General features: G+C 34.3%; 1 protein-coding gene across 2 annotated transcripts in view; it reads right to left on the bottom strand.

The window, feature by feature from the left end:
• Window positions 1-18,432, bottom strand: part of AP3S1 (adaptor related protein complex 3 subunit sigma 1) — a 33,886-nt gene that overhangs the window by 2,485 nt on the left and 12,969 nt on the right. Inside the window, exons 5-6 of one of the 2 annotated variants that reach the window (XM_083818230.1) lie at window positions 8,264-8,371; window positions 5,088-5,129 (exon numbers count right to left, since the gene is read on the bottom strand). In XM_083818230.1, the coding sequence (XP_083674356.1) occupies window positions 5,094-5,129; window positions 8,264-8,371 (144 nt within the window). In that variant the 3' untranslated portion in view covers window positions 5,088-5,093. The remainder of the gene's footprint in view (window positions 1-5,087; window positions 5,130-8,263; window positions 8,372-18,432) is intronic. The other variant, XM_083818229.1, reaches the window with a different exon arrangement.

The raw sequence follows: 18,432 nt of genomic DNA, 5'->3' as shown, positions 1-18,432 counted from the left end.
CCTGTAAGATTTTTAAAACAAAGCAATTAGTTGAAGAAATTCTGTGAATAGGTAGGGGAAAAAAAGGACCTTTTGTTTTAAAAGTAGGCTTAAAAATATTTGCAAAAGATAAAAAACACAATGAAGTGATCTTCAAAACTACTATGGTTTTACACTGTGGCATCTTACGGGCCCAGTAAAAAAGAGGAGATCTATAAGAAACAAAGCAACATGCTAAGAACTGTTTTTTTTTTTTAAAAAAAAAAAAAAACTAAACTTGTAGAAATTGAAGGTCTTTCATTAAGAATGATTTTACTTAAGGGAGTCAAAGACTGAAGAAATCAGTGCACTTGTGCATAAGATAATTCTGAGCAAGAAATACAGCATTTCAAAAGGAGAAAACTTCTGGAAAAAGTTTATATCATATCTGATTATTAATTAGTGTTAATTAGATTACTACTTTAGTATAACATTTTCATATTCTCAATTTTTGCTGAAATTCGTTGTAATTACAGGGTACATTTAGACAGAGGAGAATATTTTAATTCTGACGTGTCCACCTGCACTAATGCACAAAAGGAGGTAGACACCTCATACACTCCTCAGAGAACAACTCTACTTTTTGAAGGCTATGCAAAACTACTTTTCCCTTTTACTGCTCTCTTAATAAAGAAACAAATGTACGGTCAAATTAACATAAGGTTTCCACCTTAAATCCTACCTACAATTCTGCTGTAGATATGTATATAGTCTTTTCTCCCCTCCAAAAAGATAACTTATAGTCAAAATAAAACCTGTTAAAGTTTCTGACTTTGAGCTAACCCACTTATGTGGAAAGGCTTAAGCATCATAAATCCCTAGATGTTAGCCACAGGAGGATTCCCAGTACCAGGAACAGAGACCAGAAAGCTGTAAGTCATCTGTTACAAAATCTCCCCTGCCAAAGACTCCAATGTGATACATGCCAAAGTTTTGAAAGGCAGGTGGGGGTAGAGGAGAAAGCTCCAGAAATCTTCCGTCTCTTAATGCAACCAAGTAATTTGCTCTCGCTTTCGCCCCTCATATAATCCAAATTATCACTTCTCAGCTGTATGGCTAACTACAACTAAAAAGGTGGAAAAAAGCCATTTTAAAGCCTCTTTTTCCTTGGTTTCCCTTCACGTCACCAAGTGTCGTGCACTTCGGAGGCCGTTTCAATTCCAATCCCTTCTTGAAGGGGAATGTATGGACCTAATACTAGTAGTATTAAGAAAAGTAAGTGTCCATAATGCACAACCCTTAATCTGCAATATCTTAAAGATGCAGCATTAGACACTGCAATTTCTTGTTATTTAACATGTTCAAAAACGGTGGAGAAGATATGTTGATGTTTGTCACTATTTTTTTCTGTTTGAGAACTTGGAGTTATTCATTTTAAATGAAGAGTAAGTACCAGTGAATTTTTACCAGATAAACCAATAAATGCATTTCCTTTTTATTTGGTTCTATCTTTTAAATTCTATATTCAGTAACCGAAGAAAAAATCTTGAAGAAAAAACAAAAATGGGGCAATGTAAACTGTTTTCCATACAGAAGATGAAAATACTAATAAAGTAGTAACAAAAGCAATGAATTATATACAATTTGTAACTGAAAAAATGGGAAACCAGAAAAATACCATAAATGATGGACATGGTCCACACAAACAGGCATGGCTGGCAATTCAAAAGAGAGATGCCTTCTAGGTGACTAGGATGGAGATTTCTTACCCTATTTTAATGAAAGTTAATTATTCTTAATGGACAAATAGAAGTTTTAGTATAACTCGTCATTATTTTTACCTACCTGCAGCTATCCTCTTTACACAGACTTATAGTCCCTGCCTCCCGCCCCAATGGCATAGGACACAATGGAGACACAATTGAGAATTATTCAAAATACCACAATTGACATGACCATTTCCCTTCCACCCCCTATATAGTCACGACTTCCAACAGTCACATTTCATTAGGATCATTTGGATCAGGATCAACAAAGATCCCTAACAAAAGTACTAGGAATTTCAATTTACCTCTTTTTTTTTTTTTTTGCCAGCAAGATTGTCTTTCACTACCACATACTGGAGCAGAGAATTTCAAACTATTACAATCTCTTCTCCCATGATTCTCTATATTAAGTGGTTTTGTAATTCAATGTATATATATATGCACAGCAGAATGCTGTTTATTAAAACTAATGTTGATCATATAAAGCATGAGAGTCATACTGTATTTTGAAGTCAGAGCAAACAGTTTGTAAAAAATATCTAATAAAATGACTGAAAAGTACTTAAACTTCAAAACTGGAGAGCTAATAAATTATTTCAAATGTGATTGCATTCCTTTTTAGCATGTCAAACAGTGAATTAGTATGTAGCCTGCCATTTATCATCTTTTAGAGAAAGTGAACTATATTTACAAACAACAGTTGTACATGAAATACTTCCAGACCAGTGTGCTTTAAGCAGTTTTATAGAGGTACCTGATTAAAAGAGCCATCATTGTAACACTGCATTGGACATGTTTCAACTGCCTTTATTATAAAATAATTCAGCAAGTAACTTGGTGAGGTGCAAAGAAAAAACTGTTTCAGTTGAAAAAAAATAAAAACACGCAAGCTTTAAACATGCAGTGAATGATGAATTGTCTGTCACAGCCAGCAAATGACTTAAGCAAGTGAAAATGATACTTCTTAAGACACATTAATGAATTTTCAGAAATACAGTACGAATTGCATACAGCTGGTATTACAAAGAGCCAATACACCAGATTATTTTTTGCCACAGCTGCTTTGTATGCTCAATTTCATTTCTTATCAAAGTTGTACTTGAATCTTGAAACACTCTGTATTATCATTTTAGGTTCAGTTACTGCAAAACATTATTGCAAACATGTTCATACTCTTTTAGAGTGAAAAAGCAATTCTATAAATGCAAAACAACGATGCTATATTAAAGATTGAAATAGATGCATTTAATAACAAAACTTATTCTAATGGTCCTAGTCTATCAAGTGAGAAATATGAACTGTTGTTAGTTTACTTAGGTCATTTTTTATTACTGTACGAATCAATTTCCTTCGTTGTTATCATCATCGTTTCTTATAATACACCAGTGGCAACATTACATGAAAGCAATCCCAAAAACATTGTTTTATTCAAAAAAAAAAAAAAAAAAAAGAAATTCATATCCTTTGGAAAGAAGATTAGAAAATTACATATCACAAATTTAGTTAATATGCATATACCAAAAAGAAAAAAAAAATGATTCAAACTGCCATCCCAAGCAACTCTATACAGAGCTAGCTACCACTAAAACAAACATGTAAAAATATACAGCCTACTGGAAAACAAAATAATTCAGGCTAAAGCTTTGCAAAAGAAGCCACCCTTTTCCAGATACACTGGAGGTACAAGGACCTCTCTGCTGCTGGTGTTTCATACTAATGCTTCTTTCCAGAACAAGTATGACTTCAAAGCAGCAGGGTTATGAAAGAATGAAAAGATGCAATACATAATATAAAGGAATGATCATGTCCCCTGCTTATGAGGTTAAATAAATGAACATAATTAGAGAAAAAACAAAATGAAGTCTGCAAGTATATCAAAATGAGGCCAAACAGATAGGAAGACTTAAGACGTACTCTTAGAAATTTTAAGCACTTGAATCACAAAGAGTAATGGATGGGAATGATTAATTATTTGTTTGTTTGTTTTTCATTGCCAGACCCAAAAATAAAAACAGAACATGGGTGAGCAGAACAGAGAAAAAAAAAAAAAGTAGCTTTGCACAAATTCAAAAAAAACTGAAATCAAGCTCCCTACTGTTACAATGAAATACGGATTATATGTTACAAGTGTTGACATATTAGGCAGAGGAAGGTCATTTCCTTGATTTTCTTCATGTGCCATAACAACTCCAAATTTAGGTAAAATATTTCATACTACCCAAAAATATTTTCAGCTAATGCTTTAAAACTTACTGCTAGTAAAACCAACTACAGAACTGTATTTTCTAAGTTTTAAAGTAAGATATTATATTATTTTTTCCTGGAAAAATCATGTAAAAAGCCAAGAGCAAAGCTATTTATAAATTAAATAAACTTCATCTCCTTAAGAGTCTAGCTATTTAAACTACCTACAGTTCAAACACACAGATACTTAAAATGAATGGAAATGAATTTTGAAATAGTGTAATTAACATTGCCTGACATTCAAACGGCTGAATTCAACTAAGTGTTTCAAATAGCAAATGACAGGGGGACAATTACCATAAACTGAACTTCAAACATATATTTTCCTCCTCCTTTTTCAACTCTCGTTAATATTCATATTCAGTGACTGGGGTTACCAAGGTATCTTAAAGCAAAATCCAGTGATTCATGGCAAGGGCAGCAAACGTACAGCTAAAGTTTAGTACAAGCTTACTGCCCTTTTCATTTTATGTTTGATACACTTAGTAATTGAAAGAACAATTTTGGTATTTCTACATCACCTTTATAAACTATACAGAAAATTTTATTTCACATGTATAAAACTGTTTGGATTTGTTTGTTTTCTTTTTTAAGTTCTGTTTACCAGAAACTTACTCTGAAACTTCACTTCTCTTTGCAAGCAGGTAAATTGTTTGTTTTCATCTGGAAGCACTAAGTGGTACTAAGCAAGACATTTCTTACCTATTTTAGATTTTTCCAATCAGGAAGCTATATTGACTATATCATCACATTCTATTTTGTTAGCTGTGTGTTCAATTTCTATTCAGATTAGTTTTGCAACTTTAAAAAAAAAATCATACAAGTTCATATTTCTTTGTTTCTTAAACAATGATACAAAGAAAAGTTAAATTCTAAAATGCAGGAAGAGAAATAAAATAAAAAATATGATGTCAATGGAAAGCTAGTAAAATACACTATAGCCAATAAAAAGATGAGGGAGCTACAAGAAGAAACTAGCACAAAAAGTAGGCTACAAGGACTAGTATGGGTATTTTTACACATAATTTTTGAGTCTGGCCTACATAATTTATTGCCTTTGACATCATTTTGCTTTCCCTTGTTGTTAAAAGTACATTTTTTTCTCAAAGTCAGCAATACCTTTGTCTACCTGTCCTGTCTGGGAGACTGAAAGATAAAGGTCTGTAAGAGAGAAGAATGAAAGAGCTAGAAAAGATCAGGAGGTTCGGAAAAAATGAGGTCCAACTTAAAAGTCTAAATCACAGGCAGCTGAACACTCCAAATAGAGAAAAGGTAGCCCAGGTTTACCTACAATACTTCCAGAAGCTCTGGATAAAATCCCAGTGACCCCTCTCCCATAAATTCCCTCCCTTAATCACAATGATTCTTTGGCTTTAGAAAGGTTGACCAGAAATCCATTCACAGATAAACACTAAATTTTAAGGTCGGGAGATACAGTATAGACAACATTTTGCAGGGTACAAATACAATTTCCTTCTTAGCTCATCCACGCAACTTAAGAGCTGAATCAGAAATCAAAGCTAGGGACTCAATCACGGTGATATAAATAAGTAACTTCTGTTGAAAGGATTAATTAATGCTTTGAACTGATAACATTGTTATAATATTTGTGAATTAAACACATTTTTTTCTCATTTGCTAAATTCCAACTGAAAGCCTGTTTAGAAACCTAATATAAAACTAATCAAATGCTCAACATCAAATGGCTGGATTTTGTGTAGTAAGGGAAAGTTGGGTGGCACACTGCAGAATTTAGAATGCTTCTGTAAATGGAGCTCAGTTACAATTTCATTAGATTCATCATTTCAGCAGGCAATTCAAAAAGGCAATTCAAAATTCAAAAGGCAATTCAACCTCAACACAGCTAAGCTATAGATGCCACAACCATGACTGAGGCTGAAGAAGTGGAACAGACTAAAGCTTGAGTGCTGTGACATAGGTGGCAGTCCTATGAACTACAGCTGATATAATAATAATTTGTTTTTAAAATAAATTTTCTTTCTGATGAAACAAAACTAAGAGGATCCACTAGTTTTGATTTCTTAGTGACCAGCAATAAAAATATTATTGTATTACTATTTTTGATTTACACAAACTGGATTTTCTTCTATCTTCTATCTAAATACATGTTTAGGAAAGACATATTGAAAGATTTACAATCCTGATCAAAAAGACAAAAGGAAAAGAAATAGCAATCAGGAATCTTCTGAGGATATACATGAAACAACCAATTAATGATCTACAGAAATATTTATCAGGTATTGTGAACTATCTCAGTAATTGTTATATTTGAGAAGAGACAGTCACTGAACTAAAAAAAAAAAATTAATTTGTGGTGAGCAGACTGTGAAATGTTTTACTCCATCCCAGTCACCAAGCGTTTCAATTTATTACTGCTACTTCTTTACCTTCCATAATTCATTGCCGAATGCAAAAGAATAAATTGCTATCTGCTTTTTCCCTGCTTATGCTCTGAGTTCTCCATGTGTTTTTTTTGTTTTGTTTTGTTTTGTTTTTTTATCTTCTACCATCTGATTTTCTTCTAAAAGTACCTTAACAGAAAGAATGACTTACTGATGGATAATGGAAAACAGCAAAAATTGCAGCTGGCTGCACTGAATTTATGTGTTTTGGATGCCTAGTGAAAGACTGGTTTATAGTGGATTTGGTAACAGAACAAATATAATTAAGAAAAAACTCCTTCAATAAATGCTTTTAGGTGAAACTGATTTTGTGCATAACACACAGTAGAACACGCTTGCTTAGTAAATTCAGCTTTTGGGACACTACACTACTCTTCCATCAATATATGAAAAATATATGTATACAGAAATTATTCAAATATAGCAGTAATTCATGAGAATAAATCCAAGTATTCATCTCTATGAACAACAACTCATTCAGTGTTTGAAAAAGTGTTAAAATGAATGTACTGAACATCTTCATAATCTGTAATACAATCTTTCTGGATGTGTATTGCCATGCACAATATCCTATCAAACTGCTTTTTCCTGCTTTTCACATAGTGTTGTCCTGTTCTTGAGAACAGTTTGCAAGTTGTGTAAAACAGACAATTAAATGTATCACAACACTCAAGATGATGCAGTGTGAGATTGCAGAATTAGGAGAACAGTATACATTTACCACAAAAAAGCTGAATAATTAATTTCTCTCTGGTTTGCAAGATGTACTCGATTTAAAACTAGGAAGTTCTCTGTGTCTTCCCCACAAATGTCATTTAGTTCATATTTATGCCACCTGTAACATTTCAATCCACTCAGCTGACCTCAGCTTTAGAAAGAGTCTCCAATTCAAGCAGAAGTTTGTTTACAAATTTGAAAAAGCTTTGAAAATCAGATTATATGCTCTTCTGATATGTCCTCTCTCTTATCAGTAAGAATTATAGACTTACTACTAGCATTTTAGCTTACATGACAAGTCTGGTGATGTTTAAAAAAGTAGAATTCTGTCTCATGGCTAAAATAATTCTAAATTCCCTTCTCTTTCTAAACTTCTCTCCTAAACATTCAACAGTATTAAAGACAAGCATTTTAATATCCAGATTTGCACACTCCAAAGCTGGACGTGGAATTACAGGTATGTCTTGTCACTCTTCCACAAGTGTATATCTTTTCCACTTGACAAGTGGAAAAGAGATTTCCACAAGTTATGCAAGTATCCCTTGCTCAGACTAATATGGGTATGCAGAGAATTCCATCTTCTCACTGGAATCTACTCAACCAATGACCAAATGTTCAGATTACCAATATAACAGAATTCATATTAACTTCAAAGGGCCTAAAACTGGGCTTTACTTTCTATCAAGTCCATTTAACTCCAATTTATTATTTCATGTTACAGTGTTTTTGTGACACTAAGTATACTTCCATTTATTTCAGCTGCCAGAAGCATACCAGCAGACAGGAATATGTTGTCTACATACTTTGGTTCTTCTAATTTCAGCTGTTATAGTCGTTAGTGGTTTCCAACAAAATAAATATACTGGAAATAAAATGCTTTCTGCAGGAGAAACTTATAGAACTACAGATGTATCCCAATAGCAATGACAGGCACTGCTGTTAGATACAAATAGCAAAAACTAAACAGCTACTCTTCTAAGTAATTATTACTTATAATGAAAGGTACAATATACTTAGTGCTACACTGAATTTTTAGCATTATAAGCAAGCAGCTGTATATAGTTTGCTACTGAAGAATAAGCAGCATTATATAACATGCATTCACTGCAATCACGTTTTTAGTTTAGACACTACACAGTGCTGCTTGATTCTTACCTCAGATTTCTCCAGTTTATTTTGAGCATCAATCTGAGTGACAATTTCATTCATGTTGGTCTCCAGAACCATTCCACCCATGACCATTTCAGCCAATATATTATGGACCTACAAAAGAACATAAGAAAAAATTTAAATGTCCAATACATATCTGGACAGATGATGCCTAAATTTATCAATCCAGGAACACATATATTCTGTAAGTAAATTAACATAATCAATTTCTTTAAAACAATTTGGGATAAAAACCTCATAACCTGCTGTTTGTTTCTGCAACATCCTCTTTGCTCGTAGTTCTTCTACAATCTCATCATCTACGCCACTTTGCTTATCAATGCTAGGAGAAGAAACTGTCATTCATCTTTCTTTCAGTATGTGTCTTCTGTCCAAGGACTACGAACAAGAGTTCTAATTAGCAGCATAAGTTCTACAATATTAACAAATTGTTCACAGTTGTGTAAAAACTACTTTGGGCTACACGTATGAAGGACAAGAGACTGAGTGATGTTCACCCATGGCTACCAAGACTAGGTTCAGGTATGGCTGTAACACAACTGAACACCACAAACATGGAGATGTCGGCATCTAGGATGGGGATTGACAGCATGGACTCAAACTGAAAGACTGAATAAGCCAATCGGTGACATTAATGAAATTGGTATGTCTAAAATTCCTCTTCCCTGTAATCCTGATTTCTGAATTTCTTTGCTTTTGCATACTTTCTACTGAAACTCGAGTTCATATCACAGAATCACAGTATCATCTAGGTTGGAAGAGACCTCCAAGATCACCTAGTCCAACCTCTGACCTAACACTAACAAGTCCTCCACTACACCATATCACTAAGCTCTACATCTAAACATCTTTTAAAGACCTCCAGGGATGGTGACTCAAGCACTTCCCTGGGCAGCCCATTCCAATGCCTAACAACCCTTTTGGTAAAGAAGTTCTTCCTAATATCCAACCTAAACCTCCCCTGGTGCAACTTTAGCCCATTCCCCCTCGTCCTGTCACCAGGCATGTGGGAGAATAGACCAATCCCCACCTTGCTACAGCCTCCTTTAAGGTACCTACAGAGAGCGAATATATAATGTAAAATATTGCAATCCCAAAAACTTCACCTAAATTGTCACCAAAACTTCAACCTTGGATATAGGGAGAGCAGACTTCAGGCTGCTCAGAGAACTAGTTAATAAGGTCCCTTTGGAAACTGCTTTTGAAGGCACTGGGGTCCATTAATACTGGTCAATTTTTAAGTAAGTGCATAGGAACAGGCAATTTCAAATTGTCAGATATCAAGCAGGCACAGTTGGCCAGGCTGAGCAAGAATCTTCTAGAGCTTAGGTACAAGAAGGAAGTGTACAGCCACTGGAAGCGAGGTCAGGCGACATGGGAGGACTAGTAAGATGCTGTTGCCTTTGAATGAAGAAAATTTATGTGGCCAAGGCTCAACTAGAGTTGAAACTGGCCAGTACTGTGGGGAACAATAAAAAGCTTTTTGCTTTTTTTTTTTTTTTAATATGTTAACGGCAAAAGGAGAACCAGAGAAAACATTGCTCCATTACTTGACGAGGACTGTCACCTCACAAATAGAGATGTAGACAAAGCTCAAACATTTAACGCCTTCTTCACCTCTGTCTTCAACACCAGTGTGACGGGCTCTGGGATCCCAAGTGCCCTGAGCTGGAGGACCATGACTGCAGCAACAACAAACTCACAGCCAAGCCCAAACTTGTGTGGGACTTGCTGCTCCTGCTGGATGCATTTAAGTCTATGGGGACTGATGGGATTCCTCCCAGGGTACTCAGAGAACTAGCTGATGATATTGCAACACCTCTCTCCACTATTTTTCAATGATCTTGGGAATCTGGAAAGGTCCTGGTCAACTGGAGGCTGGCAAATACTCTTCCAATTTTCAAGAAGGGCAAGAAAGATCCTGGTAATTACAGGCCTGTAAGTCTCACTTCAGTGCTTGGTAAAATTATGGGGAAAATTATTTTGGGACTTACTGAAAAACACCTGAAAGACAATGTGGTCATTGTCCACAGCCAACATGGGTTCATGAGGAGAAGTTTCTGCTTAACAGCCTTAACTTCCTTTATGAAAAGGTCACCATCTAGTTGATTAAGAGAAGCCAGCAGATGTCACCTTTTTGGATTTCAGCAAAACTTTAGATACTGTTTCTCACAGTATCCTTCAGCACAAAACGTCCAGCATACATTTAGATAAAAACATAATATATGATGGATGATCAATTAGCTGACAGGTTTGGCTCAAAGGGTTATGGTAAATGGGGTTACATGAGGCTGGCAGCCAGTCACTAGTGTGGCTCCTTAGGGCTCCATTTTAGGGACAGTTCTCTTTAATGTTTTCACAAATGACTCAAATGTAGGACTAGAACGTGTTTTGAGTAAGCCTGCCAGAGTTCAAGAAGCGTTCGGACAACACTCTCAGACGCAGCGTCTGATTTTTGCGTGGGGCTCTGCAGAGCCAGGAGTTGGACTCAATGATCCTTGTGGCTCCCTTCCAGCTCAGGATATTCTATGATTCTATAATTCTGTGTTTCTGAAGACCTGGAACATATGATCACTTTTCTGAGATAAACACATTGTACCTGATACTCCAAAGCGTAACTGTGCTATTATTTTGGATATGCATGAAGTTTCCCTGTGAATTAGAGGTAAATCTCTAAATCAAAGATGTAAAGGCGAGTTGAGGGTAATATATTAAAAACTACCACACTTCCTGCTTTTGTGCCATACCTCAAAAACAAATCATCAATATATTTCAGAAGGAAGCAGCACTCTTCTTTCTATTGCTGCTGAGTAAAGCTTTAAGAATCAAATATTTATTAGAAAGATTAAAAATCCTTAATAAAGCACTAGCTTCACTCCTAGTATGTATATATTCCTCCCAAAATACCAAAATGGTAAGTATAATACAAAAGTGATGCTAAATAATCCATTCTTCTGGTTTGCAATGAGGTGAATTTAAAGGTTTTCTAGCATCACAATCAGAAAAGATACAAACATGGTAATCTAGCATTAATATATTCTGCATTGACAATCCAAATGCATTGAAAAATGCCATCAATATTTACTTCCTTTTATTGAAGACTCATTTTTACTTATTGTATAAAAAGAGTTTACAGCCCTAAACAAACAGGAGTTAGCATGCACATTGCATGGGCTACCTGCAATACTAAACACTTATGTGAAGTTGCATTTGGCTACAAATTTGCAAAGAATGATTTCATAGACAACTGATGGAAGATACAGTGCATTCAACAGAATCAACTGAAAAGGAAACTGCTCTTTCAGTCAATTCTCAATTTTACTCATACAGAAGGATTGATAATAAGCTTGATAATACAAGTTGATGATGCAAAATACTGACTTAAGATATTATTGGTACGAAAAACAAAATATCAAAGATATTAATTTGGAAACCATTATAAACACATAATGTTAAAATTGATACAGATAGAGCTTTTTTTTTTTCTTAACAAGTTAACAACAACAAGTAACAGACCACATTTAGAAAACCATCTGTGCCGCTGGTGGTGGTCATAAAGCCTGCCCACTTGAAAGTGGTCTAGCAAAAGATGATACAGAATCAGAGTTCTAAGTCAACCAACAAATCAAGTCAATCAGTTTGGCACTGTCCCCCACAACATCCCCCAAGACATCCTTATCTCGAAATTGGAAAGACATGGACATGGACCACTGAATGGGTAAGGAGTTGGCTGGATAGTTGCACCCAAAGAGTTGCAGTCAATGGCTCAACGTCCAAGTGGAGTCAGTAAAAAGTGCTGTTCCTCTGGGGTTGGTCTCGGGACTGGTACTGTTTAACATCTTTGCTGGTGACAGGGACAGTGGGATCTAGTGCACCCTCAGCAAGTTTGCCAATGAGACCAAAAGAAGGCCTGGGGGTTGGAGTTAGATGATCTTTAATGTCCCTTCCAACCCAAACCATTCTATGATTCTATGTATTTAGTTATATTTCATTTCATCAACCATTTACTAAGCAAGTATTTTTCACGTTATGTAAATAACGTTGTTGGTTTTTTCCTAGTTTCTGAATGTGCATTGTACAGACTTACGTAGGACTAATACACAATTCATTTCTCCCTACACAAGTCAGGGAAAAATTTTCAGGTTAGTCTTACCTAAGCCCAACATTAACCATTTAACCATTAACCATACATTAAATTGTTCTTTTCCTTCTCTCAATAGAAATACAGCATAACAGTGTAAATACCATCACTTACTATTGCATATTATAGACCTGAATTGTATTTTCTTTTTTAAAATGTACTTGGCTCTAAAACAGCAAATACAGTCCCTACCTTTAGACTTTAGAGGAGTACCATACATTTTGCTCTCTTCGGCAGAGCTGGTGATGTCAAGAAAGAAATTCCACTGTAACTTTAGCCCAAACTAATATCCCTAATATTCAGACACTATTCACTTTAAAGCCAAGGAGGGTGGAAGCAAAACAATATTTTCATCATTGAAGAATACATTTTAATGTAGTGGACACCTGAAACTGCATTGGTAAGTACATGAGAGATTAAATTCCAGCCTACATCCTGGTGAGGAAATGAAATTTAATTTCCTCTTAATATTCCTGAAATCTTTGGTAAGTTCTAGAACTTGGCCTTTCTTCTAAAGCATGGGAAAAACTTATATGTATTTCTGACAGAAAAGGGAAGAAATGACACCTCTTATTTTGCTAGTCAGCAGAGAACTTCACAGAACAAGCAATGGAAGTCTAGCAGAAAAGAACAAGAACACAAACGAGCAGGTTTTGGTCTTTTCAGATTTTTCATTGCTGTTTTTTAAAAAAAAATAAAAGTGAATCATGATATTACTACAAAAATATCTTTTCTCAGACAATTTGTTTCAAACAGCTTACTGATATGACATACTGAGATGCCAAACTCTGAGATAACAGATTGAATTTCATATCAAATCTCCAAAATGACCAAAGACAGCGAGTATCTGATCTTGCTTTCACAAATGGTCTGGTTTCTCTGCAGTAGATTACAAAGTATATTTAAAAAAAAAAAAGTCTAATTCAATCATGCCAGTTTTGGTGACTATTTTTGCCTCCTAAAATACAAAGGTAAGCAATTGTAGTCCTGTCAGTAATAATAAAATCATTTTTTTCTTCTAGAGCACTGACATGGTAAATAAGCAATGCATTAGGCTACATTTAGAATACTGTGTCCAGTTCAGGGAATAGCCAGTGCAAGAAAGACATAGTTAAGTTGGAGTCAATTCAGCAAATTATTATTATTATTATTATGTAATTCTAAGAATGAAGAAGCTGAGCCATTTTTCTACTTTATAACTTGTAAAGAAAAAAAAAATACTTCCTGAACACATAGTCCACTTACAAAAAGATGCAGCCCAATTGCAACAACAAACCACGGCAACTGCTGCACGACACAGAGAAAGAATTTCACTTAAAAGGTTAGGCGAATGCCTCTCATCAAAGCATTCCCTGTGCAATTGCCCTTTATTTAAGTTTTGAAAGAAGTCCACAACATGGAAGCAAGGTACAGATAAAGATATAATTGAAAAGGTAGCACTACATGCAGATGGAAAAGGGTAGAGAAGGCAAACTTCAGGAATCTAACCAGTTATGGCACTGATGCTGTAACTGTGTGGGACACCAGTATGGCTGCATAGGGCAGGGACAGCAATGTACTTGTATGACAGTTGTTAATACCCAGCCTTTGGTGGATACTGCCCTTATCCTTCTTATGATGGATGCAGCGAAAAAGAATGAATACAACATCTTCACAAACACAGAAGCTCATAATTGAAACTGTAATGTTTGTAAATCTGAATATACAATTAGCATTAAAGACAGGCAGAAAAACAGGCATATCATTTCTTTTCTAAAACAGACTAATATACAGATGAAACCTCAGTATTCTACAATGCATCAAAACATTAAGAAAATACCCTCCTCAATCTTTACAGTCATAAAGAAACTATTTCTTTATTCTAGCTTTTGGTGCTTTACAGGATTGCTCTATTATCATTATGATCTCAAAAAGTATTGAATACGCAGTTCAGATTAAAGCACCATGAAGTACTGCTGAACAGATGATTCAGTATTTCACATTTGGCGTTTCACATTACAGAATACGGTATCATAACATTTAACTTTCGTATTTTTCAAAACAATTTGCATATTGGAAAGCAAAAATTACTACTTATGCTCATGGATGCTTTAAATACATTAATCAGATGCAAAATCCATCCAGCACTTTATCTAGATCTAAAAATTCATCAATTGACACTTAAAGAAAATTAGGCAAGAAATCTTAAAAGTACTCTTTATCCTGATATATTCTCTCTCCTTCGAAATATCTCCTATGTAAGGATTCCTGAAACACAGATTATTTGTTGTTTGTTGCTGAATTATTGTATTTTACAGCCCTTGTCAGATTTTTCTCGTTAGTATGTCTTATCATTTTTGAACCTATTTATAGTATTATTGGTAAATCTGATAAAATGGGACAATTTTATGGGAGTTCTGTAATTTAATTATAAATAATAAAAAATACATTATTTTGTTTCAAACTTATTTCCTGCAAATTTTTAACTGATATGCCATTGTTCTGTTTTTTTTGTTTTGTTTTGTTTTTTGCCAATGACAGTTTTTCATCTTCTTCAGACCTTTCAACACTTTATTATTGTTAATGGTTTTTCCTTCTCTACTTCCAGTATCTTGAATATTTAACCTCTTCCTTCAAGAAGTTCTCACAAGAAGTTCCATAGTTTTAATTATGCTTCCTATGTTTCTCTCTAATTTTATTCCCACTTTTAGTATGCAATATGCAGTTCTAATATGCAGTATTTAAAAACATTTAGAAACCATGGATTGACACAGTGATTAATGACTTTTTTTTCCTTGCCCCATTTTAAAGGGATGCTTTTCTAAATAACAGAATACAGATGTTTTTAGTTGTTGATCTGAAATGGAAGTAAAATATGGTGATAACAAGTAATACTATGCAAATATTGTAATCCACTTACTTCCCTTCTCTTAAATACATTGCACAAATAAAAGAATACTAGCAAAAATTTGTCCAGATTCAAGCAGTAGCAAGACTAACATTTTTAGTATTAACTACTTTTTTTGTACAAACGTACAAATACACTTTACGTTAGCAAATACAATTTTTTTCTCAACTCTACTTACAAATTTAATTATTTTTTTCTACAGAAATATAAAAGCTCTGAGTTAAAAAAGCATTAAGTGGCAATGAAGTGTAAAATACTGCCTGTTCAAATGAAAGACTGAAGGTACGTGGAATACATATCTTACATTTCTGAAAGAGGTTAGACTGTTAAGAACATTAACTTTTCAAAATCTGAAATTGCTATTTTGTAATAAAAATTTTCAGGTGTTTTTACAAAAAAAATCAAGAGCACTTCCCACTTTTGTTCCAGGCTCAGTCTAAAATCATGAATTTGTGCATTAACAAGTGTGGAAAAGCAAAACATCAAGAAAGAACAGTACTCCCAGGCACATATTTTCTTGCCTTCAAATTGCAATCAGATTCTGGAGGTTTCACTGTTCCGGCTAGATACTATACTCTCAAACGAGATCATGATATTCTCAAGGACTTTTCAAGAGGTGCTAGAAAACTTCTGGAAAAATATAAGTGTTTCCTTACTTCCCTAACTGAATGTATTCTAGTATTTCAGTTGTAAAAAATGCTTAAGACTGTGTTCTGTGATGTCTTTTCCATCAGAAAGTGCTACACGCCTGGACTCAGTATGTACAGGACTGAAACAAACTGCCACTGCTGTATAAAGTTTCACTGCAGTTATAGCAAGCTTTTTTTTTTTTTTAATACAGCTGACATGAAAAAGAGAAGCCTAATTGTCTTCTACAGAAATTAATTTGCCCCAGTCCCTTCAAGTCATCTATGTTACACAAGGAAACTCATTCCCTCTTATATTCCATTCTCCGACTGAATTTCTAGCACTATACCAATACTTGTCATGAATAAGCATTTCTCTTGGCTCTAGAAAACGGATATATGTATATATATGTATTTAAGAAAACTGAAAACGGATATCCTTATAAAAAGGCCACCTAAAAAGTTCAGCTGCTAAAGAAGCAACAGTCAAGCTGCTGAGTTTACATGGTTTAAGTCTTTCACTTGCTACATCATTTCTTACAATAAAAAGTAGTTCTTGTATTTTTATGCAGTATTTTGTATTGTATCTTGTATTTTTACGCAGTTCTAGCAAAGAGATTGGAAGAAGTCACCTTCCACAACTCAAGCACAGAAGACACAGATCGACTTTTACCCAAACTAATTAGTTAACCCTCACTGTTCTTAACACCAGACCATGTAAAACAAGTATTTGACGTTTCACCCCAAACAGCTCCCACACATAACAAATACATACAATAATTAAGACTCCATTTATAACCAACATCCACCAACAGTTGCTGTTTTTTTCCCATTGCACCCTTGAAATTTATGAGCAAGCTATATATAACTTATGAGCAAATATCTGACAAGAGAAAAGTTAACATGTTATAACTCAGAAGATTCAATGCATTTTGTCTCTTGACAAGCTGGCTTTACCAGCAGTCTAAAGAAAAATTTCATCTGTAATGTTATTCTCTTGCTGATTCATCTACCCCTTTGTTTTTTAATATAGATTTACAAGAATACTAATGAACTTAAACTGTATCAGAAACATTTTTTTTTTGATCCTACATAATGGTATTCAGTAAATCTTACAAACCAGTAACACTGAAAAAAAAAGAATGGAAATGACATCAGATTAAACAGAACTGTACAACTAATGTTACTGTATTGTTGGTGATAGCCTTGCATTACCTGCAGTTCAACTTTCTGTATTGTATTCTCTTACACACTTGTGCTCTGGTTAAAAATCACTGTGCTGGTAAATGCCATTTTCAAAAACTTTTGAACTCAAGGTTCCACTGATCTTTTATTTTTGAAATGGATTACTCTTACTAAATTATCTACTTAGGTATAGAGGGTTCACATTTTCCTCACAATTTAAAATTCTAGCCTTAACATTTAATAGGATTCTCCTGCATTTTCTTTTATTTTTACTAAATCAAATTAAAATACTTCACTTTTAGCTTCCCTTTGACAATTATTTTTCACCAAGAAAATATAATCTCATCATTAGTAACTTCTGCAGCTAGTAACTTACACAACACAAAGTAAAATATAGTTTCAGGAATGTCGCTGAACGGAACATGCTACAGAGCTAAAGCTTGGACTGCACAGCAGTCCAAGCTAAAGATCAAACTCCTTGCCACAAAAGTATTGCAAGATTTGGGGTCCTTAAGCTCAGAGGCTAATATATAAGCCACTCATTTTATAAGTGTTTTTGAACTTTAGCCTGTCATTTTGGAAACAGCCAAGGTGTTCCAGGCAGGCTGGAAATCCTAATGACTTGTCACGAATATGTTATCAGTTCAAACACGTACTCAAGGTCATTTGCATTTCAGTGTCTGGTCAAGGTACAATTGTTTCTTCCACAAATAATTTCCTAATTTTGAAATAAATTTAGTCAGTTGAAAGGGTTATTTCAGATATTTGTAACTATTTGGAAATGACTTCTAGTAATATTCATCTTATTTTCATGTGTTTTCCTGCTGATGCAAAAAGATGTTCACAGATGGGGAAGGCAGTTGCACAGAAAGTAATCACAGGCAGAAACGGCAACTGAAGGAATAAATATGATCTCTATATATTCATTTCTCAGCAATTTAGGTATTACTTAGACCAAGAAGTGGCAATGTCTTCTTAAATAAAAATTACTGTAACAGTAGGTTTTCCCAAAACTAAATTAGTAAATGAAATACTTGATAGCTGTGAATATTCAAGAAGATTGTTTTTAAATTCTTGAAGAAAGACATAACGTCTGAGATTTAGGAAAGATCCACACAGCATTTAAGTTACGTAAACATCTTATTTGAAAGGCAACTGCCAGACTTAACAGGAAAACTGCCAAATTGCCAATTGTCTGCCAATTGTCAGTAATGTAACACCTAAACATAAACAAAATAGAACAAATTATTTCTTGAAAATTTCTCCCAAATACATTTTTTTTTCTTAGAAAAGTGGGTTCCCCTGTAGTTTCAAG

This window comes from Anser anser (assembly GCF_964211835.1).
Source record: "Anser anser genome assembly, chromosome: Z".
Lineage (NCBI taxonomy): Eukaryota > Metazoa > Chordata > Aves > Anseriformes > Anatidae > Anser > Anser anser.
The sequence above is the reverse complement of the archived record's forward strand: the minus strand, read 5'-3'. Positions and strand labels throughout refer to the sequence as shown.